The sequence below is a fragment of the Gymnoscopelus microlampas genome (genome assembly GCF_963454915.1).
Source record: "Gymnoscopelus microlampas genome assembly, chromosome: 13".
In the NCBI taxonomy this organism is placed as follows: Eukaryota; Metazoa; Chordata; class Actinopteri; order Myctophiformes; family Myctophidae; genus Gymnoscopelus; species Gymnoscopelus microlampas.
In genome coordinates, this window is record NC_139950.1 from 5,276,666 (window position 1) to 5,302,655 (window position 25,990).

Sequence of the window (25,990 nt, forward strand, 5' to 3'; positions counted from 1 at the left end):
GTTCTAATGTAAGTGTGGTGGTATGCTTGTGATGTCCGTCGCCCTAGGAGTTGGACAGTGTGATCGGTGATGCCTCTTCTAGAGGCAGTAGAAGCAGCACCGATTCGAAATGAATGGCCAGAGAAGTTGGAACGAGGGGTAAGCACGCACGCACATCCTAAAACAATTAATCGGGTGCTGGACAACAATACGTACATCAGGAAAAGAGGGGAAGTCCGCACACCGTTTAAGCTCCCAGTAGAAACGTTTATTTAAGGTTAGGCAATGTTTCGGTCAAAAGTTGCCTAACCTTAAATAAAACTTGTCTACTGGGAGCTTAAACGGTTGAGCTTACTTCCCCTCTTTTCCTGATGGCCAGAGAAGTTACCTGCAGGGTATCCGGCCTTAGTCAGAACTTGCCGGAGATGGTAGAGGAACCAGTGACGGGTCGCAACGGAACCGGTGTCTGTGGTAAACAATGGGTCGGAAGGAGAGGCATGGGAGGAGCGCCTGGTATGGAGGTGGTGGACCAAGGGTTCGTAAGGGCTGAGATAGGAGTCGAGTTTAAACAGATAAATAGGCGTTGTTCTGCCAAATTGGTCTGTTTTGCTATGTTCCTGCATTTATCCTTTATGTATACTAAATAGTATACTATTAATTCATTAATTCATTATTCATGGAGAGAGAGAGATTTGATTTTGAAAAGTCCTTTATTACACACTGCCTTGGTAATACAGACCATAACCAGGACCTCAACTACACGCCTGACCTGCAAAAACCAAAGACAGAATTCTGTCTTTAGGGTTATAGGCCCTAACCCTAAAGACAGAATTCTGTCCCTAACCGTTAGGGTTAGGGTCGAAAAAAGAATAAACACAACCAGCCTCAAAACCCAGTTTATTGTCTCCCACTGAACACAATAGTCCCCCATCTGTCCACCATCTTGTAGTAGGAATGTTTTACGCTGAGTCGTACCTTTAATAGTTCAGTCAGTATGAGAAGATGGTCCACACCCACAGCCCACCTCCAGAGCATGATTCCTACGGCTCAGCCAGATAGCCAGCTTTGCAGTTGCAGACAGAATATTTACCAGTGTGTGAACACCTTTTTAACAGAACCAAAGGAGATAGGTAGTACTCTCTCTGTCTCTCTTTCCCTCTCCGTTCCCCACTCCATCTCCCTCTTCATCTCTCCCTCTGTCTCTCTTGTTGATCGAGCTCTGGTCTGACGTTACAACAGAAACAAACATTGTGGTGGTTTTGCGCTGATATCAAGGATCTCCATATGTAGGTATGTGACAGTGCCTAACAATACTGATTTGCGAGCGAGACACGCCACTACCGCAAGTAAGGTATGGTCAGTCAGACATGTTGGTTAGAAGATGGAAAAACAGTCAATTACTCGCTGATCATATCTGGAAATATTTCTTGAGGTACTCTCTGCCTAACCTTCAGGTACGCCTAAAATGGCAGACAGAGACATCTAATATCCAGATCAGCGTCCCGGTTATGACTGTGGACCCACAATTACCTCGAGCACTCTGGCCTACTGGAAGTATTTCCTAGACCATTCCAGGTGCCGACAACAGGGTTAGAACGGTATAAGTTAAAGTTGGAGACCGGACATAGGCTACATGCGCCCAGTAGCTCAAATAATCAGCCTTCCTGCCCGATGTCACAAGCATCCAGCCAAGCACTGTATAAAGGCTGGCCATCACACCTTGAGGTATACAAGGTATATCGACCATCGACCAGATACCGAGGCAACCTTCACCATGGGACTTACAAGTGATCCAAACTATCAGAAACTTGAACAATGGTACAATGCCAATGCTGGAAGTCTCAACATGAGAGCCATGTTTGATGCAGACAAGGAAAGATTCAGCAAATTCAGCACAACCCTTGAGACAGATGATGGAGACATCCTGTTGGACTACTCTAAGAATCTCATTAATGAGGAAGTCCTGACCATGCTGTTGGCCGTGGCCAAGTCCAGAGGAGTTGAGGATGCCAGAGAGAAGATGTTCTCTGGAGAAAAGATCAACTTCACAGAAGGTCGTGCCGTGCTCCATGTTGCTACGTAACCGCTCCAACACGCCCATCCATGTCGATGGCAATGATGTCATGCCAAAGGTTAATATGGTGCTCAACAAGATGAAGGCCTTCTGTCACAGAGTACGCAGTGGAGAATGGAAGGGATTTACTGGAAAGACTATCACTGATGTGGTCAATATCGGTGGCTCTGACCTAGGTCCACTGATGGTGACAGAGGCTCTGAAGCTCTACTCAGCAGGTGGACCTAATGTGTGGTTTGTGTCCAACATTGATGGCACTCACATGGCCAAGACCCTGGCCCAGCTCAATGCAGAGACCGCACTCTTCATCATTGCTTCAAAGACATTCACCACCCAAGAGAGTCTCAGTCTCAGAACCCAATCAGGGACAACGTTCATCACAAGATCCTGGTGGCCAACTTTCTGGCCCAGACAGAAGCGCTGATGAAGGGGAAGACACCAGACGAGGCCTGCAAAGAACTGCAGGCCAGTGGCCTGGGGGGACAGGCCTTGGAGAACCTGCTGCCTCACAAAGTTTTCCAAGGGAACAAACCAAGCAACTCTATCGTTTTCAAGAAACTGACTCCCTTTACTCTTGGAGCTCTGGTTGCCATGTACGAGCACAAGATCTTTGTGCAGGGTGTCGTGTGGGACATCAACAGCTATGACCAGTGGGGGGTCGAGCTGGGCAAGCAGCTGGCCAAGAAAATCGAACCTGAGCTTAAAGACAACTCTGACATCACCTCCCACGATTCCTCCACAAACGGACTTATCAATTTCCTAAAGAAAAACTTTGCCTAGATAACCTGCCTCGAGCAATTTGTAACTGAATCCCATTGGCTGAATAATTCCACAGTATTGTCTCTTCCATTGGCTAAATTACTTCATCTTACCCCTTGACTACCATATAGCCTTTATATGTGTACTGTCTCTCCAATCTCCTGGTTACGTCATCATTGTACCATGTCGTCCAAATATGCAGTTCCGTGTCAGTCTCGCCTACCTGCCCACCGCCTCCCCGGCATCCACCTGTAGGCTCTGTTTCTAGATCCCCCATGGGGGTCTTTATTCATTGCCTGTAAATGCTATTTGGCATGTAACATTTGTTAAAATGTTCATGCTCACAGGGAGTGAATAGATTCAGAGCCCTGACGCCAAACTATGCTTCACATATGCTTCGTATATCTATGCTCAAGTATGCTCAATAAATATATAATCTAATCCAATCCAAGAGTTGTCTGACTGAACTTGTCTTTTTACGAAGTGAACTGGCAGTGTTTTGGATTCTAAGACCTCTGACTTCAGATCTTCATGGAACTAGCTCTGCCTTCTGTTGCCTGCATTTAGGTTCACATATGGACCACAATGGAAACAAGTCCCCAGGACTTTTTTGTGTTATCCTTTTAGCCTTAACGTCTGACTGTTCCTCATGCTGTTTACATTTCTGACCAATAAAGTATTCAATCAATCATTCATATTAATGTGTACATATTACTGTAGGCTGACAATGCACCCCCCCACTTATAATTTTGTCAGCACTGACTTGCAAAAGAAATGTATTTGTCAAAACATAGATATAATCACACCCAGTGTGAAGTAAGCGGCGCCTTTGTTGAGGTTATTTAATTAAGCTATATATGAGCTAGAGAAACAATGGGTGCGTTCGGAAATTGCGCACCGGAGTGCTAGTTTGTATTGGCCAGTGCACTCAGTGCTGTATTTCCAAACGCACCCTGTAAGTTAATTTCAAGACTGCTGAACAGCACCACTCGAAGCAAGTCACACCCAGGTGTTAAAGTAAAGTGGTCAGGTATAGCAGTGGGCCAGATGCAATCCAAGGTAAGTTTAAGTTTAAAGTGATCTGTCATAGCTGGCAGGGTACCCAAAAGCAGACATAGAGACAGGGAAGTCATGGAAAACAATGGTTTTCTTTAATAAATATTTGGGTGCTGTTAAGGGTTGCCAGATCTGCTTATTATAATTTCTCCGCAATATTTATTTGAAAATAGCCGATCTACAAGCTCACAACGCGACGCGTTGTAAGCTTGTAGATCTGCTATTTTCAAATAGCTGATGTATGTTAAAGTGCTCATATGTGGCCCATAGTCGCTTATTTTGGGCTGGTTTTCCTAGGCCTGGCTGCTTGTTTCTCTCACAGAATCTGGCAACACTGGTGCTGTTAGTGTGAGGCCTGGTGGAGGCCGGGAGCAGTTCAATGAGACGGTATGATATTATGTTAGAGTATGCATATACATAGCTTGAGTATGAAGTAATTCTCAACCTCAGTGTTGCAGGATCCTTAAAGTGAAAGATATACCAATGTATGTGTTATGAAATAATTCATACCTTTTGTAAGCCATACCTAGAGTATTCCTCTGCGCATAGAGGGATGTGCAGTGATGTGTTCGGAAGTAGGCGTTGTCTATGTGTCCTCCCTCAAAGTGGGTTGCTTCTTGTATGAGTTGAGTGAAGCCTAGTTGCTGAAAATATTGTGAAACGTGATTGTTGCGGTTTTCAGCAAAGCATTGAAGTCACCGCAGACCAGAGTTGTTTTAAGTGGGTTTATTAACTATGTCAAATTCTGGATCTAGGCTGTATTTCCTTTGCTTTTGTAGACACTGCCAGGTCCGATAGTATTTAGATAGAGTGAAAAGCCATCAATTTGCAAAGCTGGATCATGGTTGTTGTTGTGTGTGAGCCAATCTGGAAAGAGAGTCAAATTTATCAGCTTCAATTTTATAGTGTTCAGTTCCCATTTCGGTTTCATCACGTCCAATCTCATCTGTTAATCTAGTTGCTTTTTTACATACTATGCTAAGATCAAGATGCTTAGAGTAAAAAGCAACTTTCTTGTTGTTTACATAATTAACCATAGTGAGAGATTTTTTAAATTGACAGTATACAAGCTGAAGCTTGTTTCTTGCCCAACTGTAACAGAAAGGTCCTCTCTGTTATATATCCTTTACACATGTACATTGTAAACCAGGCATGAGCTGTTTCCTACTACAGCTTTTTAAAAGTAGCCATGTTGCATTAAATTGTATAGGCTAAATGTCTTTTATTTTGAGTTGTGGTTACTGAAGAGAAAGGACAAATTAATACAACATAATGTGTACAAAGAATCCTATTAATTTGGCACTAATATTCACTAAGTGGTTCCCACACAGAACCCACACATTTGTTTTTGGTCGCGGACTCCCATCTGGAAACATTTTGGGCCAAGGGCCCCCCATACAAGATTTGCGTATTAATATTCAAATATTGTTTCAAAAATGTTGAAAACATATTTGAAAATAGCAGATCCACAAGCTCAAAATGGGTCACATTGTGTCACATGTGAGGCAAGAGGTGTAGGGCCTAAACACAGAGCAGAGGCTGGGCCAGTTACGTACCAAAGGTTAGATAACCAAAAAATAACAGAACATGCATAGGAACACTAAGAAGATACACAGACTAGGAGATAAGCAAGGAACAACAACAACTGGACACCAGGGGAAGGGAACCCATGTAAGATATGAGAACTTACTTACAACAAAACAGTAAGAACAGGGGGGTATACATACATAAGGATTAACTAGACACAGGTCAACTAAACTGACTAAACTGACTATAGTGTTAACAGAGTGACAATGACATATCACATGAGTCATTGTGAAACAATTATGATTCATGGTCACACACTATTTCAGTAATATAATGAATTTGATTATATCTTATTGTATTGATTTCATTTTATTTGAATGCAGGGTCATTAAAATTAGTCCATATACAAACACATGTGTTGAATTAACTGTGGAACAACGTGAAGAACAAGGCACTGGATTAAGTAAGCTTGGCTGTTAGCCTGCTCCTGACCAGGCTAACTTCACAGCTAAATTGCCATGGTAACTAAGGTAGGCTTGCTTCAATTCTCTTTCGTGAAATCTAGTCATGGATAAACTTAGCCAGGGTGAACTGGCTAAACTAATCTGGCAAGATAATTCAGCTTTCATGAAACCGATTCATCACCTTTCGTGAAATAGGGCCCTGGAGACACTAGAACCTTACTACAAAACAAAAGGTACACAAAATTAAGAAACAAGAAGGATATATTACTTCATTAATAAATGGACAATGAACACAAGAAAACACAACAGGGAGACAGAACAAGGCACAGATCGTGACAGCATTGTGACACGTTGCGAGCTTGCAGATCTGCTATTTCCATATGTATGGTTAAAGTGGTTAAACTGATGCTATATTAAGTCAATTTGCCGCCCCCCTGGAACCCTCTTAATGGGTCCCCGGACCCCACTTTGGGGGTCCACACTGGTCTATGCCAATGAAATTGTAGTATTTCTAGGCCTACATGAATTAAATCAGTGTCCTAACTATTCTGAAGGAAACCTGGAGACTGGCATTTCAATTATTGGGTCAGTAGAGTCAGTGCTTTCATTACACATTATATAAACAAAACATTATATAACTTACTTAATACTACTACTACTACTACTACTTAAGTCTGGTAAGAAAACACACTTCACAATAGGTATGTTTTCCTGGTATATGGTGTAGTAGGTCCACTATATCCACCAAGCACTTATCCTTTGGAAGATCATCACTAAATGCCTTTTTTCATAAAGTCGGTGCAATGGCATTAATGAATGACTTCGTGTGCGTTCATGTTTTTTTTTTCATACTGGTTCAGGCTCCTAAAGTGAATGTGTGGTCTATTTAATTAGTTACGAGGTGATATTTATCTGCTCCTATTCGTTAGTTAGGCTGGGCTGGGTTGGGTTTTAGCACCCGTGAGCACGAGCATAAATCGGCGTCTACTAAAGTCTTCTATCATCCACAGACCGAACGCGAACACAAAATAAAGGGTTTTATCAAATGCAACACAACTCATGTTGTTAACAATGCTGAAGTGTCCATGTGGGATGGTCTATATTGGTAAACTAAACGCAATCTGAAAATACGAATAGCTGAACACAAAGCGGGGATCAGAAACGGTAACATGGAATATGCCATTGCACCCCCATACATGGGCAAAAAACAGGTTTTGCCCCCTTTGTCCTTAGGCCCCAGCCATAAAAGTCTGTCCCCCTTTCGTCCATACATGGGCATAGACACAGGCTGACACGTCATGTGAAGTCTGGGTTTGGCAGAACCAGCAGGTCTCCTGGTCTTGTTATTTGATCTGTTTGTTTCATGGTGTTTGTGTACAAAGCATCTTTGCCTGCCCTTCCCTGTATTTAATTAATTGAATGATTTATAGCACGCCTGGAGGGGTGGAACTGTTTTATAAATGACACTATATATGTATGGCACACTCACACCTGTTGTATAGCCCCAAAACACGTCATGCTAATAAGTCAGTAAATGCAGTAGTTAGTTGTCCATCTCTGTTCCTTATGGAAGGTCCATCCTTAGGTATATAGGGTTTACTGTGAGTGGTTCACTTAACACATACGTAATATTTATTCATATTGGAACTAATCTTTAAACTGGGTTTTATAGTTGTTACCTGACAAAATAAAGTCAGTATAAAGTTTACTTAATAAGGTGTAGAGCCACCTTCCACTGTGTAGGCTCTGTTTCAGTCAGCCTTCAGCACACACTCCAAAAACATGTGTGGAACTCAGGATGTGACACCATTCTTTCATAGGGAAGTACATTTTTGTGTGTATTGTTCTAAGAGGCTGGGTGGACCTGGACCAGGCCACAGACATGCACACCACCAGATCTAATAATGAGAGCTGAACAATTCTGCTTTCAATGCTGTGGTTCTCAAACATTTCCATGTCAAGGACCCCCAAATTGATCTGTAATTGGCCATAGACCCCCATCTGAAAAGATATTATGCCAGGGGCCCCCGAAAGAGATTACTATACATTTTTTCGAAATTATTCCACATCTTTTAGAATTGTTCAAGACTTTTCAAAAATAGCCGATGCGTTGTAGGCTTAGGGTTAGGGTTATTTTTGAATATTGGTTAAACTGATTGGTATGCTATATTAACTAATTCTGCTAGGGACCCCCTGGAACACCCTCAAGAACCCGAACCTCACTTTGAGAACCACTGTTTCAAAAGCACTTCAGGATCACGATACAGCCTTACCTGTCACATCACAGGTTTACAGGTGAGTGACTTTTTTTTTAAAATGCAGCAGTCCTTTATTATTTTTTTCTAGGTCTATAGCAGAGGTGTTCAAAGAATGTTATTGTGCCACTTAATGTTGTATCTAGTAATAATGGAGCAATTATTATTACTATTATTAATTATTATTATAGTCTCATCAACCTAATAAGAGAAGCAATGATTAATACAAATAGTACATTTGTTTGGCCCATCTATAGCTTAGCCTATTTATTAACTTACAATCAGATAGATTTTTTTTTACAGGAGAGCAAAAATAAACTTTTCATACATTGTAATTATTTAATCAAAAACCTCATACTTAAGCAATCCATACTTTTTTTTAAAAGATTGATTTTTTGGCTTTTATGCCTTTATTGATATGATAGGATAGTAGGCTGACAGAAAATGTGGAGAGAGATGGGGGGTGACATGCAGCAAAGGCCGTCTGGATCGGGACTTGAACCCACGACACGCTGTCAGGCTACTTTAGAGCCTAGGTGACTGGACCGCTACGCCAGCAGTCCGGGCCGCAATCTATACTTTTATACAGATTAGACTTCAATCTGTGGTCATACAGACATGATACTGACAAAGAAAGGCACATCCAATCACACCCAGTTGCTGGACAAACATTGATGCAAGAGGAAAGAAATAAAGTCTGCAATATTGGTTAGTTCTCAGCTCCACTTGTTTATTGCTTCAACGTTTCGATCCTGCTGGATCTTCATCAGGAATTTTTTAATTGTGTATAAAATTGGTGTAAAGACCGCGTCAGGGGCAGCAGTGACCTGCAGGTTAGAGGAGCGCACTTGTTGCCAGAAGGTTCCCAGTTCAATTCCCTGGACCGGCAGGCAAACTCTGGGTGGGGAGGTGAATGGCCACCACTCACCCCTTCCCAACACCGCTGAAGTGCCCTTGAGCAAGGCACTGAACTGAACGGTCACATTAAAGTTTAATTCTACCTATGAGGACGGATTCTGACAATGCTTTTCAATGGGAACAGATCGTTTTTTTTGCAGAAATCCGCCAATGGCAACAAACCGCTCCATTCCCATTGAAAAGCATAGGCACTACTCATAGGTAGAATTAAACTTTGGTGTGACCGTACCCTTAGGCCCTAATTAATACCTCGGCTATTCGGAAATAACCGATGCGACGTGTTGTGAGCTTGTAGATCGTAGTAAGTAAAGAAATCGGAATCCTTCTTCCACCACCATGGTTTTAATCGGATACAGCAATAAAGTGGGCACCTCAATGTTAGACCACACAAAATAAAATAAAATAAAATAAAATAAATGTATGCTGTGGAAAATGATGCGAAATAATGTAATGTAAAGTAGGCTACCGGAACCGCTGCTTACCGGTCCGCTGGTCATAAAATTATTGGCTTAGGAATGCGACAAAAACAAAAAAATATCCATGAATTGAAGTCTCCATGGGGTGACTAATCGATAGAAAGTCATTTTGGGGGTGAACTATCCCTTTAATGACTGGCTATAGCCACAGGTTTTGTAGCAATTTGTGACAATTGGAGAAATATCAGGCCTTAAATGCCATTAAAAAAGGGGTGTACAGTATGTAGTTGGCCCCCATTTATGCAAATGTAAATATGAAATCAAATATCAAAATAATAAATATTTAAAAACTGGTGCCCACTGTTCCAGTGTAATTTTATTACATTTTACTTGTTTTTACTTCTTTTGTTTTATTGTATCCTCCTGATGTCATTTTATAATGCGTTTCCATTGCTTGATGTTTTGGTGTAAAGCACATTTAATTGCCTTGTTGTTGAAATGTGTGTGTTTTTTTTTTACAAATACTAAACCTATAGCCTTGCCTTGCCCAGTTACCCTGGCTGTCATTTTATAGTATACACTTAACCCATTAAGACCGGGAACGCATGTGTCATTTTAAGATTTCTTTGGCTATTGAAAAATAGCAGATATACAAGCTCATAGCGCGGCACCGAGTGCCGCGCTATGAGCTTGTAGATCTGCTATTTTTGAAGAATCGTGAAAAGCTGTGCAAATCTTTTCATTTATATTTATATATATTATTTTTAAAGTGAATATTTCTAACTCAAATCTTTGCTTCTGTGGGATTCTACAACACTTTTCTGAAACACTTATGTTGTTGCTATAATATCAGTGGTTCTCAAACCTTTTTCATGTCAAGGACCACCCAAAATTATATGTATTTGGCCGCGGACCCCCATCTCAAAATATTTAGTTACAGGGACCGCCATGAAGCAAAGATTTGAGTTAAAAATTAGTATATATATATTTTTGGGCGGTGCAACCGCCCCTATATGTGAGGTTTGGACCCCACCCATTGTACCCCCCCAACCCTGCGCTGTGATTGGCCACCATTGTACCCCCTAACCCTGCACCGTGATTGGCCACCATTGTACACTGGTTGACTCTATTCAGGACCGTGATTGGCTAGTGAAACACATGACACATGTGCGGTCCTATAAATAGGACTGTGCATTTATGTTTTTTTTTAAGTGAATCACCCAATGTGATGACCACTGTGACCACACCGCCCACTTCACACTGGGTGTGATTTTTGGGGCGGTGTAGCCGCCCCCTATAAGTGAGTTTTGGACACCGACCAAAAAAATTGTATACCCCCTAACCCTTCCATTGTTAATGCAAATCGATACTTTTGCAAAGTCAGCCAATCACATTACAGCTAGTGTCATCACCACTAACTGTAATGTGATTGGCTGACTTTGCAAATTCAGGACTGTGATTGGCTAGCGAAACACATGACACATGTGCAGCCCTATGAATAGCAGTATGGACTTTAAAAAAAGTCATTAATCCTTTTTTTAAAGTGAGTCATGTTGTGATGACCACACACCGCCCACTTCACACTGGGTGTGATTTTTTTTAAAGATTTGCACAAATATTCATGATTAAAAAAAAACAAATAGCAGATCTACAAGCTCATAGCGCGGCACTCTGTGCTTGTAGATCTGCTATTTTTGAATAGCCAAAGAAATCTCAAAATGACACAGATGAGTTCCCGGTCTTAGGTTAATAAGGTCCCTTCTGTCACCACGTCACTGTCACCAAGCTGCCGGCTGACGCCAGGCGGAAGTAGTAATCAGCTGACAGTCAGAGGAGGAGGAGGAGGCGACATCATCATCATCCTCAAGCCCCAGTGAGGAAGAGGAGGAGAGGGAGAGCCATCTTCACCCCAACAGGAGCCGGTAGTACACTCTGTCTGGTGGCAGGGAGGAGAGAGGAGGAAGGAGGTTGTGTGTGGGGGAGACCGTGGGGGAGAAGAAGAAGAAGAAGAAGGGAGGACCCTGATGAAGACATAGGAGACCCTAAAAAGAAAAGAGCATTTTATTAGATTTTTTTTTTAAAGGACCACCGGTGTCATCAGAGAGGAAGGGGGTCTTCTTCACACACACACACACACACACACACACACACACACACAGAGGAAAACCCAGCGGGGGGGCTTTTTTTGCGAAGAGGAGGAGGAGGAGGAAGAAGAAAAAAAGGGCTTCTTTGAAACATACAAAGAAAAAAGGACAAATAAAGACATGTGAAGTGGGGATTTTACAAAGCAGAACAGAAACATCCTTTTTCTTTTTTTGGGGGAACTTTGGGACCACCTCAGAAGACTTCTGCAGGGAAGACATAAACATATAAAGACTCTAAAGAAGCCAGGAGGAGAGAGAATGTAGCCTTGGCTCACAACAAGAATGTAGCCTGGGCTCCCCCAAGAAGAAGAAGTTACTTCAATGTAAACAAACAGGCTATCAGCACCTATACAGCACAGTTAGCCTGCTGGGGCTAACAGCTAGCCTAGCCTAGCTAGCACCTCCTCGGCTCCACAGACAAGAGGAGGAGGAGGTGGCAGGAGAAGGAGGAGGTGAAGATAAAATGAGAACCTTAACCAGAGCATTCGAGGCTGGTTGTCACCGTCCTCCCCCCGACAGCTGTCACTATCGGGCATGTTTGATTTCTGGTGTCACCACCGCCGGCCCCGGGCTGGCTGTTTTAGCTTGTTAGCTTAGCGTTAGCTTCAGTTAGCATCTTCTTACCCTTGCCTTTTAGCTTCTCCCTTCACAGCCAGCCAGCCAGCCAGCAGCGGCTTAACGGTGCTACTAGCATGTTAGCATGCTAATGCTAAAAGTTAGCATCTCCTTCCTTCCTTTTTAGCTTCTCCTTCACAGCCAGCAGGCAGCGGCTTAACGGTGCTAGCATGTTAGCATGCTAGCAGGTTAGCATGCTAACAGTTAGCATCTGCTTCCTTCCCTTTTAGCTTCTCCTTCACAGCCAGCCCAGCCAGCCAGCTTAACGGTGCTAGCACGTTAGCATGCTAACATGCTATGCTTTAAGCCACTGAAAACCTAGCCAAAGGAAGGAAGGGACCGAATTGACTTGAGAGAGCCGAACAAAGGGGAGATAATATGAATTAAAAGAGAAGTCAGTCTGTGTGAATGTGAACTTTACGATGACCTCCGTTGGGGCAAAAAAGGATGAATAACTTGACTCTGACAGATCGAGGTCATTGGTAATAAACTAGTCGGTTTTTTGTATTGTAAAGAAATAAATGTGTGGAGATCTGGTGCTTCTAGCGGTGTTTTGACCAGCTGATTTGAGCCGACAACAAGAAAGGGGAAAACGATCTTATATGTTCATGTATGAATCCATTTAACGGATTGATTACTTCTATAAGCCAGCAGTCAGTAAGGAAGTATAACGTGGTGTGGTTGACAAGACTGTAGTCTGTGTGAATCGTTTAAGTTTCCCGTTTTCTTTGCATTTCATTTAGAACTCGTCGGACATTTGTTGACACTCGTCCCTGACTTTTAGTTAGTCGGGGTGGGGGTCGTTTTCTGGACCCAGATCGGTCCTAAAAACTTAAACCAGTAGGGTCTGAACTATAGACCAGTACCCGGGGTCCACACACACAGTTAAACTTCTTTTAGTTCAGACAAATGGTCTCGTAAATGTGATCCTTTTAGTTTGGCCAGGGTTCAGGCAGTAATGGATTCAGTTTCAGATAAGTATATATCGCCCTAAATGGCAAGGCTCTTGGTTGCGAAAGATAAGAAGCAAAGTTAGCCCCCCCAGCACTCTGAAACTCTTTTTAAAGTTTTGCTTCTTTAAAACATAACTATACCAGGGTGTCATTCATAACCGTATTTTCCGCCTAGGAGGAACCAGAATAAAGTACAACAAAAAAGCGACACTTTTTCTTTTTGCTGCAAAAGTTAAGCTTTCCTTTTTTGGATCAAACGGGATACAATGTATTTATTCTGTAGTGGAGTTTAAAAGTGTCTACACTTTATTTTGCTACAAAAGGTAACATTGCTCTCCTTTTTTTTTAGATCATACAGGATAGAATGTATTTCTTCTGTAGCTAGTGGAGTTTAAAAGTATCTAGGAGTTTTTTGTTTTGTTTTGGTTGGTTTTGGTGTGTGTGTGTGGCTGCCCCTCCCCCAGTTAGACCACTTGTATATTCTTGTCAGTTTTTCTTCTGGACAGTCTTAATACTTTGAGGAAAAGAAAGACTGTGTTGTGTGTGGTGCCTCCTTGTTGATCATCACCCCCCCCCTTTTCTTTTTTTAGACTCCACTGTTTAATTAAAAGGGGGAGAAAACAAAAAATAAGAAAAGAAGGAAGAGTGGAGTGTTGGTGGATGCCATGGAGCTGATGTTCGCAGAGTGGGAGGACGGGGAGAGGTTCTCCTTCGAGGATTCGGACCGGTTCGAGGAAGACTCCCTGTGCAGCTTCATCTCGGAGGCGGAGAGCCTGTGTCAGAACTGGAGGGGCTGGAGGAAGCAGTCGGCCGGACCCAACTCCCCTACTGTCAAAATCAAAGGTAGTCTGACACACACACATACTGTACTATACACTGGAACAAAACACTCAGTGCTTACTGTATGCATTTGAACTCTAGACAGTGTACACGTGGAACCAAATTGGCCCCGGTAAGGGTCCATTTGGTTCCATTTGTACGCTGTCTGAGTTGCAGACCTGTAAGGGTCCATTTGGTTCCATTTGTACACTGTCTGAGTTACAGATCTGTAAGGGTCCATTTGGTTCCATTTGTACACTGTCTGAGTTACAGACCTGTAAGGGTCCATTTGGTTCCATTTGTACACTGTCTGCGTTACAGACCTGTAAGGGTCCATTTGGTTCCATTTGTACACTGTCTGAGTTACAGACCTGTAAGGGTCCATTTGGTTCCATTTGTACACTGTCTGAGTTACAGACCTGTAAGGGTCCATTTGGTTCCATTTGTACACTGTCTGAGTTACAGATCTGTAAGGGTCCATTTGGTTCCATTTGTACACTGTCTGCGTTACAGACCTGTAAGGGTCCATTTGGTTCCATTTGTACACTGTTTGAGTAACAGACCCGTAAGGGTCCATTTGGTTCCATGTGTACGCTGTCTGCGTTACAGACCTGTAAGGGTCCATTTGGTTCCAATTGTGTACACTCTCAGTCACAGGCCCATAAAGGCAATATTGGGGTCTATTTGTGCACTCTACTGTCAAGATCAAAGGCACATGCACTGTCTTTTTTATTGATTAATTGATCTTTTATTGACCAAAAAATGTCATGTCATGACCATATATTTGCATATACATGACCATATTGTTCGTACATATCTGTCAAAAGGATAAAACACCAAACGGCTTGTGAGCTTATTTCCATTGTGTATCTTTGAGTGCTAATGTGGAGTGCAATGTGAAACAACATGGGTACTGTAAATGGAACCTGTTACAAGTTACAACTCCACTGTCAAATCCTCAGCGTTAAAGGCATAGTGTGTAACTTTTAAAACAAACAATAAAGCCCGCACATCCAGTCAGAATCCAGAGTTCAGAATCCAGTCCACACACTGGATTATGCTCCAAAGATTACACTTTCTACACAAAACAATATATAATGTTTTTAACCGATCATTTCTCTCTATACTAGCAGTGATCAGCCACTGGAGTCGTGTGTTTACCTTCAGAAACACATTGTCCTCTCACTGTATTTTGACTGTTTGTTTTGGTAGACGGGGATGTTTTTGGGTGACCAAAAACAAACAGTGAAAACAGCCAAATATCCAGTGGCTGATGACTGGTGGTATAGAGGGAAATGACGGGTAAAAATGTATATATTGTTTGTCCATTTGGTTCCATTTGTACATTGACACTCTGAGTCAGGCTGAAATAACATTTGATGATGATTTTCCTGTGTATACTACAACACAACACACAGCTCTGTACAGAGAAATTTAACAAAAACATTTAAAGAGGGCGTATGTGATATTCCTTTTGTTAAAACAAGTGTCATGGAATTATCTTAGAATGTACTGTAGGTCTTGGTGCAGTTTATGATTTTGGAAATAGAATACCGTAGCTCGGTCTGACATTTAAAGGTACTGGAAGTAATATATTTTTTGTTAAAATCAGATGATAATCATTACAAGGTGTCTCCCCATCTCTCCAGCTCTTTAGATACAAATGTTATCCAATCAGGAAAGCTATCTCATAAAGGATAAGTAAGTGAAATTGGAAGTGATAAAACAAAAAAAAAGGAGCTGACAATATTGGAACTGTCTCCTTATTGGATGAAATTGGCAAGTTAACCCAACCTGAAAATGTCTGTTCTATTTAAGTGCTGGAGAGACGCGGAGACCCCTGTTACTGAACAAACACTCTATTACTATATAGAGATTTATCTTTTTACAACAATCTTTAGTTTTAACCCAAAAATATCACTTTTTAATTGAACTGAGAGAGTGTACACATGGAACCTAAATTGAACCATAAGAGTACAGAGTGACACTGAAACCAACTTGTAGGTAAGCTAAAGCTTGCCAGCCATGAACCTGTTTAATCACGTGAACCCTAGCCTCCCTATTCAGGGGGGCGAGCATTCTGCCAAAATAGCCGATCTACAAGCTCACAATCGGCTATTTTCAGCAAAGAGTGGCTGGAAAGTAGGGCTTGGCTGGGCTTCGTTGTACAATGGTGGCACAGAAATAGTGAAAATAGCAGATCTACAAGCTCACAACGTGCCACGATGACGCATTGCGAACTTGTAGATCAGATTTGATTCGTTTTTGTAAATAATCGTTAATTAATTGTAATCGAGATACTGATTTGAAATCATATTGCTCAGCCTTACTGGTAGAGAAGAGTGTTCCGGGTTTTTTTCTAACTACTTTGGCAGGTTTCTGGTTTGGTTCTTAAGTGTTAGTTTGGCTGGTAGAAAGTGTGGAAGTTGCCTGGCATCCAACAACAACTATTCTGGCAGAGAGTCCGGTCGTTTTTATTATGTGACGTATTATGGCAAACTCACTAAATCAACCCTGCTGTCTCTGTCTTCTCGCCCTCTGTCACAAATATCAATGATATTCACAAAAGTTCAGCAGGAATGAATCATTTATCTCGCCGTGTTGTTGTGTGATGCTCGGAAGGAGTTTTGTTCATTTCATACACACCTTTAATGACCAGTGAATGTCAGTTTATATACTATATAATATGAGTGGTTAAACGTGCTGTAAGAGATATTTCTTAATACTTGTGATATTGATTTGAAGGCATATCAACCTAGCCTTACGTTGTCGTTTTAAACTTAACAGCAACCAGACAGCGCTGTGCGTGATGTGTGGAGATCATCCAGTGCTGGTGATTGACATTGATTACCTCTTATGATTTAACCCTGATTGTATCGTTTGATTAATATGATTCCCATTGATTTACTGGCTAAATATCTATCATTTAGTCAACGTTTTGAGAGTTTTGTGGTACACTAGTAGTGTGCAGGGCATGGCAGTGTCCCATGTGTTTTAGAAAGGAGAACAGGTGGTCATGTGGGATGAGTTCAATTTGAGTTTGATCAGGGTTTTTACCTGAGAGAAACCCAACACGGTTTAACAAGAAACCAAAGGCTAATGGGAATCATTTCAGGAGGAGCCTTAAGGCAGGAAAGAGACTTTGGTGCGAGGTACTTGGTGAAATTCATTAAAATCCATTTTATGAGGCAAAAAGCTGCACAAGTTATAGCCTTCGACATTTCACATTATCTTTTAGGTTGGAAGGAAAAAAAGACTATAGAGTTTAATAGGCACTTAATTGGAACCTCCCGGTATGTCACATCATGTTCTTATCTCTATGACCCTGTACTGAAAATACACAACCCTGCTATGCAGGCCTGAAGGCCTATGGGAGTCCCTGACACCCTGCTACTGTATGTAGGCCTGTTTGACTGATTGATTGAATACTTTATTAGCAGGTTTGTTAACAGTACATGTAGTAGTACAGTCAAAGGTTAAGCTAAAAGCAGTGATTTTCAACCCTTTTCATGTCAAGGACCCCCCCAAATTGATACTTATTAGCCTGCGGACCCCCATTTGAAAAGATATACCAGGGACCCCCATAAGAGAAGACTTTTACAGCTCTAGCAGTGATTCTCAACCATTTTAATTTCAAGGACCCCCAGTTTGACATGCATTAGACCACGGACCCCCATTTAATGGCATTTCTATCTCTGGGACCCTAATTTATATTGTAAAATCAATGTTAGTTTAACTCAGATAGTCTACAAATGGAACCAAATGGACCCGTTAGGGTCCATTTGGTTCCATTTGTACACTCTCTGAGTTACAGACACGAAACACATACGGTCCATTTGGTTCCTAAATATCTATCATTTAACTGAGGACCCCCTGGAACCCCCTCAAGGATCACTGGTGGTCCCCGGACCCCTGGTTGAGAACCACTGCTAAAAGGATAACACAAAAATCCCATTGTGGTCCATTGTGCTCGATTGATCAGTAATACGAACCTGTTGGCCTATGGGAGTACATAAATCCTGCTCCGTAGGCCTATGGCAGTCCATGAAGCCCTGCACTGTAAGCATAGGGTTGGCCTGTGTCAGTAGAGAACCTTGTGGGGGCTACTGGTGAGGAAGGAGTAACTTAGAATTTATTATGAGCCAGACAGGGAGCTTAGCCACTTGTTGAACCTTAGCTTCCCTATGCTGGGGGCAAGCATTGGACGAAAAATAAAGCAGATCTACTTTTACTTTTACTTGTACTCCACTACATCTCAGAGGCAAATATTGTGCTTTTACTCCAGTACAATTATTTTAAAACTTTAGTCACTAGTTACTTTTTAGATTTTGATTATTATTACAAAACATGCATTAAAGGGGAAATCCACCCATTTTCAATATTTAACTATGTCATTAATATAGCATAAAGGAGTTGTGTGGAAATAAGAAAAAAGTTCCCCCCTTTCTGTGTTGCCTTGAACTGGAGGATTGATTTTGGGTTTAACATTGCAAATTACAACATAATGACTCATCATGTTGTAATTTGCAATGTTAAGAAAGGGGGGAACTTTTTTCTTATTTCCACACAACTCCTTTATGCTATATTAATGACATAGTTAAATATTGAAAATGGGTGGATTTCCCCTTTAACCACTTCAGCCCTACAGTATATACATTTCGGCCATTTGAAAATAGCCGATCTACAAGCTCACAATGCTTCGTGATGCGACGCATTGTGAGCTTGTAGATCGGCTATTTTCAAAAGCATTTGAAAACTTGAAATGGGACATTCTGCACGATGAGTACTTTTACTTTTGGTACTTGACGTACATTTTGATGCTAATACCTTTGTACTTTTACTCAAGTACATTTTGAATTCCGGACTTTCACTTGTAACGGAGTATTTCTATATTGCCGTATTGATACTTTTACTTCAGTAAAAAAATGTGAGTACTTTTTCCACCACTGGTAGTGATTGGGGTAGTGATGTATGTGTGTGGAGTCAGATGGCCTGGGACCTGTATAGAAGTCTTTGTCTCACACGTGACTGAAGGTCAGTTGCGGCCTGCCTGCCCTGCCTGGGGGATTGTGTTGTTTGTTCACTTACACAACCCACCACGTTATCTTGGCCATGGTTTGACGGCCATGAGTGGCCATGAGTACTGACGACATATATAGGCCAGTGATTCTCAAACATTGTTCATGTCAAGGACCCCCAAATTGATGTTTATTTGTGGCCTCGGACCCCCATTTGAAACTATTTGTGCGCAAGAGAAGATTTGGCATTTTCTGTGGGTCATTCTACCGAAACAGCGTCTCTACAACGTGTTGCATTTTGAGCCTGTAGCGCTGCTATTTCAAAATAGTGTTTAAACTGTTTTGCTGCATCAGGACCCTCTAGAACCCCCCCCCCCAAGGACCCCGGACTTTGAGAGCCTTAGGCAAACCTAAAAGGTGCTTTTTTTTACTGACCACCTTGACATTTAAACTCCCCAAATGTCATGAAATCAAAGAAACATAATCTATAACTTGACTTTCAGTACTGCCTTTGCCTTGAAAGCGGTCCTATGTGGACCATCTACACAGTAGAATCCTCAGTGTTCATTTAACTCAGAAGAGGGTGCAAACGGAACCAAAATGGACCGTACGGTCAGCCATCAACCTCAAACCCACAAAAAACTGGCAATTTTTATTTATTTCTTTTCTCCTAAGCATTCATAATCCGTGGAGAAGCCCAGTTATCAATCAGCACGTTGCTGCTGACTTCACGAAAGCCTCAACAAAACACACTACAGAACCGCCTCATCGCAATTAAATGGAACCTTTTGCGTAAAATAGCCCTGCAGCAAAGGCAGTGTTGTTAAAAATAGAACGCTGTTCAGTGCTGCTAGATGAAGATTGATATTGTTGCTCCTGTGTCGGTGGGTTGTCTGCTTTTGGTCTTTGGGGCTGTTTTCCTTTTTTGTGTGTGTGTGTCAGAATCATCAGACTTTATTGTCGCAAAACGGGTAGTGTGAAGTGGGTGAAGTTATTTTTTTGTGCAAGCAAGCTCCGTCATACGTGGGGGCATAGAAAGGGACAGCGAGAAGAACACAGGAAGAAACAGTTCAACATGATACACATTTATATACGGAAAGTAGCAGGTATGTCCTGTACGAAAGGTGCAAAGAAAGTAGCAGCGCATTGGTACTCCACATAGAAATGTAGTCTGCAAACAGGAAAAAGAGTCTGTTTAGTAGTGTTGATTTTGACACCAAATTTGTATTTAGTTTTAGTCATAGTCTTTTAATTAAAATTCCATCTAGTTTTAGTCATATTTTGGACATCTGAAATTATTTCGTTTTTGTCTAGTTTTAGTCGACTAAATGTCATAACATTTTAGTCGACTAAATCTACAGTTGATTTAGTTGACCATAATGTATTTTGCCGGTGCCTTGATGGCGTCGTAATGCCTGATTTTACACTTGTTTGCATGCTGAAAATAGCCGATCTACAAGCTCACAACGCGACGCGTTGTGAGCTTGTAGATCTCCTATTTTCAGAGCGCAACACCCGAGCGCAACCAAACATAAAATGACTTGACTTTTAGTTGTTCTACTGGATCTCTTCTCCACTAAAGTCCCTCGCTAACATTTTAACCTAGTTTTTATTTGTTGACGGAATTGTCAATATATTTAGTCATAGTTTTAGCCATCATAGCTTAGTTTTTATTTAGTTTTCGTCAATGAAAAAAGGTAGTCGACAAATATTTTTCGCCATAGTTTAATCCAGTGGTTCTCAACCTGGGGGTCGCGACCCCCAGGGGGGTCGCCAAATAATTTGGGGGGGTCGCCAGATTTTTTGGTGAATTTGAAAAAAAAAAAATTTTTTTTTTTTTTTTTTTTTAACAAAATGTTTTTATGTTATCATTAATTCATGTTTTATCAGTTAATTTACTCAATTTACCCACTTTTTGCAAAAATGTTTTGATAATAAACAATTATCAAATAACCTATTATAATTAAATAACCTTCGCGCGCGAACGGGACCGCTCGCACGCGCGAACGGGACCGCACGCGTGCATGCGGGGGGTCGCGGGAAATAATATCATTATTTTGGGGGTCACGGGCTGAAAAGGTTGAGAACCCCTGGTTTAATCGACGAAATCAACACTGCTGTCAAGTAAAAACTGTGTCTGTCTGAGGTAGAATCCATAGGTACATGATAATCTGCATGGTAAATCTACATAGGAACAAAATATGTATGTATTGATGCATGCATTGTCCTAACATGCTTTTAAATGGCGACAAGACTGTGCAGATAATGTTATCAATATATTTCCCCAGATACCTGATCTTGTTGTATATTGTTGATAGTGTGTATTGATATTGTTATTGTTTTTTTAGTTATCTTGTCGCTAGCCGTAGCTTTATCCACTTTTCTTCTGTATCTTGCGCCGTGTTCTAAGCTGCCGTCTATCTCTTAAGACAAAGACGAGGTTTGTGGCGATTGTCTTTCTCGTAGCGTGCCTTTCTTTCATGGCTTTACAAAGGCCACAGAGAGAAGCCACAAACCCCGCTAGCACTCAGCATGTGTGAGGGGAAGGGAGTAGGTGGTGAGAGAGAGAGAGAGAGGCCCTAAGGGAGGAAACAGTGAAGGGAACAAGGGAGTGAGTGAGTGAGTGAGCTAATCTACTGTTGGCGGGCGGAAAACCTTGTATGTGTGAAGATGTTACTTTCCAGGAAAGTGTTCTAATGGATCCAGAGTAGTTATTATTTTAGACAAAAGCTGGCTCTTAGTTAATCCATTAAGGCCTGAGGTTCCGATTCTACAAAATGTCTTCTAAATCCTAAACAGTTTAAAAAAAAAAACTTGAGTTGCTATGTCAATGGTTCTCAAACTTCTTCATGTCAAGGACCCCAATGTATATGTATTTGGCTGCGGACCCCCATCTCAAAATATTTTGGTCCAGAGACCCCCAGAAGCAAAGATTATTCGCTTTAAAAGATATGTATATTCAAAGATTTGCACACATTTTCTTGATTTTTCAAAAATAGCAGATCTACAAGCTCGTAGCGCGGCACCGAGTGCCGCGCTACGAGCTTGTAGATCTGCTATTTTTGAATAGCCAAAGTGTAAAATAATGCTTTTTTTTAGCTCAAATCAAAATTGACACAGACACGTTCCAGGTACTTTTCATTGGTTTAATATTTTTAAAACCCACAGACACGCATAACCGCTTTTACTTTCACTTAAAAAATAAATGCTAAAATAGCAGATCTACAAGGTCACAGCGCGTTGTGTGAGCTTGCAGATCGACTATTTTTGCTGTTTCTTTGTAGCGCTGTATGACGACGTAGGGCGTTCATTTACTAAAACGAAACATAAACATAAAAAAAAAATTAAATATGGAGATATGAGGTTTCTGCCTGACAACAGCACAGCGAGCGAGTGAGTGAGTGAGGTTGTACCTTTTCACTGCCCATGCAGGGCAGGCTCTACAATGGAACAGCTGTTTGAGTGTGTGTGTGTGTGTGTGTCGTGTCCCCCCTCTGTGCTGCGTCCTGATTGGTGGACGACGAGCAGTTAGTCACCGGGCAACTGCCAGTGACTGGCTGGCAACATGAACTCTGCAGCACCCTGTCTCTACCCACCCCCACCCAATATCTCTTATCTGTCTCTCTCACTCTCTCTCTCTCTCTCTCTCAATTCAAAGGAGCTTTATTGGCATGAGAAAACATACGTTTACATTGCCGTCTCTCCCCCTCCCTCTTTCTCTTTTAAATCTCGAAAGACTTTGTCGTCTTCTCTCTCTCTCTTTCTCTCTCTCTCTCTCTCGCTCTCTCTCTCTCACGCTCTCTCTCTCTCTCACTCTCTCGCTTTCTTCCTTTCTGTCTTCTCTCCTCTCTCTTGCTCTCTTCCTTTCTGTCTTCCTCTCTCTTCCTCTCTCCTCTCTCTCGCTCTCTTCCTTTCTGTCTTCCTCTCTCTTTCTCTCTCCTCTCTCTCGCTCTCTTCCTTTCTGTCTTCCTCTCTCTTTCTCTCTCCTATCTTTCTCTCTTCCTTTCTGTCTTCCTCTCTCTTTCTCTCTCCTCTCTTTCTCTCTTCCTTTCTGTCTTCCTCTCTCTTTCTCTCCTCTCGCTCTCTTCCTTTCTGTCTTCCTGTCTCTCTTTCTCTCTCATCTCCTCTCTCTGTCATTGCTCTGTTTCTTTTTTGTGACATATTATGTTAATCTCGTATGCCAATTAATTCCTTCCCACACACATTTCTGTGTTATCACTGCTGTTGTCACCTGCCAGTGAGGAGTCCCCACCGGGAGGACGTAGAAGAGCCTTCGTCCTACTCCTCCCGCCCAACACTCCCTGCTGACAGGTGCCGCCCCAGCCCATAGGAATACATGCAGTGACAAACTCTTCCCCGCCCGGTTCCCCTCCCCCGAACACGGGCCAATTGTGTTCGCACAGACGCCCGACAAAGCCGGATGCACCACGGTGGATTTGAACCCACAACCTCCGTGGTGGTGGGCAGATACTTTTAACACTGCGCCGCTTCCGAGCGCCTTTAATCTCTCTCAACATGAACCGTGTTTCCGCTGTAGTCTGAAGACCACCTCACCCCCCTAGCACCTATTTTTTCTGCGTATCTCGAGAACCGTCCAACCAATCACCTTGATATTGGGCGTGAGTATTGATGATGCCACAGCGGAATGCCACAACGCTCAAAACGCACCTTGTGAACTTTTTATTCCCACAATTACACCAAGGCCTAGTACCTACGCCCCCAAACACATGTGAAAACCAACATTTTAAACGTGATTTTTCTTCTGTGTATGTGCAGCTGTAACATACATTAACCTGGCCAGTGGCCACAAGGACAAGACGTAATAATATGGCCCTATTCCTCCTGAGAATGTAATATAAAATAAAACCCATGTAAGTTAATGTGATGTGCAGATTATCTGGGCTCTGTCTTGTGCTCAGGTCCCAGGACTGATGCCTTTTTCCCCCTTCTTTGCTGAAAGTAGACTTACGCCTAAAGGTTCTTTTGACTCGTCAGGGAGGGATTGACGGCACCCTAGTAATTTGTTTTCCAGTGAGAGGCGAGCGGGCAGGTAGGGAGGCCCAAGCAATGTGATAGGCAGAGGGACAAGTGACTGTATAACGCCTTAGGGTTTGAACCCGGCTCTACCAAGCGAGAGAAGGAGCAGAAAGGACACTAAAGCCAAATATCTTACCCGCTAGCCTAAGAGGGAATAATACCCCCTTGCCCCCAGGGGAGATATTAGGCCTTCAGGTCTTCAGGCATGGGCTCTGAGGACTACACGGGCACAACTCTGTCAAACTGTCACGTGGGAAAATATAAACAAGTATTTCCACTTAACCCATTAAGGCCTGAGGTTCCGATTCCACAATATGTCTTCTAAATCCTAACTTGCTATGTCAGTGGTCAAACTTTTACATGCCAAGGACCCCCAAAATGTTTATGTATTTGGCCACGGACCCCCCATCTCAAAAGTTCCAGGGACCCCCCAGAAGCAAAGATTTGAGTTACAAATGTTCGCTTAAAAAAAAACTATATTCAACGATTTGCACAAATGTTCTAGATTTTTCAAAAATAGCAGATCTACAAGCTACGAGCTTGTATATCTGCTATTTTAGAATAGCCAAAGTGTAAAATAATGCTTTTTAGCTCAAATCTAAAAATGACACTTACCGGTATTTTTTTCTGTATATAAAGCGAGTTCCTTAGCATCACACAGCAGAATGTGTGCGCGCGCACGTGCGTGCATATGGCTTTACCAGGGTTCACTCAGTCACACAGCTGATGATGACTGCTTCAAGTTCCTCCACATACGGTCGAAGGCTTTCCTCCATATATGGTGGACATATGGCAGCAGAAGTAGTGGGCCAGGGAACCGGGCTGTAAAGTGAGAACCGTTACGTTCTTACCAGGTTGCTTCTTGCAGCCTGGTCTAGGAAGAGACTGACTGAACTACTAAACACTTTCTAAACACTTTCTAAACACTTTCTAGCAACCTTTTCGTCATTGGCCGTCCTTCAATCCTTTAAGCCAATGGGGAGACTTCCCCGAGACTTCCCCATACTCTGAACGACGGCCGTCCTCCCATGCTATGGGATCATAGCCCAGAACAAAAAAAAAGGTGTGGTTGTCGTCACCAAACAAACTATGACAAAAAAAAACTGTGTGGTCGTCATCACTACCAAACAAACTATTGACTTGACTCCTCATACACACACACACAGCACCGCCTCCAACAGCGATGTTTTCACTCCGCGAGTGAAAGAACACAGGACCACGGGTCCATTTGGTTCTGTGCGGGGACGCTGGAGAGATGCTGGAGAGATTAATATGACTGCGTCATCATTTCTTGTTTTCTTTCACTCAGAGTGAGATGCTCCACTGTGCTCTGTAATGAGCTCAGTCGTATACTGTAGCTTTCTCTGCACTTTTCACATTTACCGGCGTTTGCAAGTTTGACCTGTTACCGATTCACCGTTCGCGGCCTCCTGCCACCATCTTTAACCCCACAGTGGTGTTTCTGTAGTTCTGAACATTGATCGCTATGCAATCGAGTTAACGTTGGCCTTGCGGTCATTATATAATCGTATAATAAAATGACACATTGAATTTGTCTCCTTTTCATCCAGTTAGCTGAGGCTTGCATGCTCTCTCAGGCTGCGTTCACCACTTTAGTCTGTCGATGTTGATGATGATTGCAGACTTGCACCAACAGGCATCATTGAACTCTTGACAGTTGTGTTGATTTTGACAGCATTTTTTCATTTAGTTTTAGTCATAGTCTTTTGAATAAAATTCCATTTAGTTTTAGTCATATTTTAGTCATCTGAAATGTTCAACTGTTAGTCTAGTTTTAGTTGACTAAATATCATAAGATATAGTCGACTAAATCTACAGTTTATTAGTTTTCGTCAGTGAAAAAAGTCAGGTCGCTTTGTTTTCACAAATTCACAAACAGTTCAGCGTACGTGATGACGAGGAATATATCCCTACTTGTCACCCTTTGTTCGATAC

The 25,990-nt window shown here is 42.1% G+C and overlaps 1 protein-coding gene and 1 pseudogene across 2 annotated transcripts in view; both read left to right on the top strand.

Annotated features, from left to right (window-relative positions):
- Positions 1–1,753: 1,753 nt before the first annotated feature.
- Positions 1,754–2,833, top strand: LOC311058494 (glucose-6-phosphate isomerase-like; annotated as a pseudogene). The gene has a single exon. The product of its transcript is annotated as a glucose-6-phosphate isomerase-like (transcript).
- A 10,992-nt stretch (positions 2,834–13,825) lies between these two features.
- zswim8 (zinc finger, SWIM-type containing 8) overlaps positions 13,826–25,990 on the top strand; it is a gene marked incomplete at its 5' end in the record, with an annotated part of 106,181 nt that continues 94,016 nt past the window's right edge. The window contains one exon of the mRNA XM_084075959.1: positions 13,826–14,003. Coding sequence (XP_083932085.1) covers positions 13,826–14,003 — 178 coding nt within the window. The remainder of the gene's footprint in view (positions 14,004–25,990) is intronic.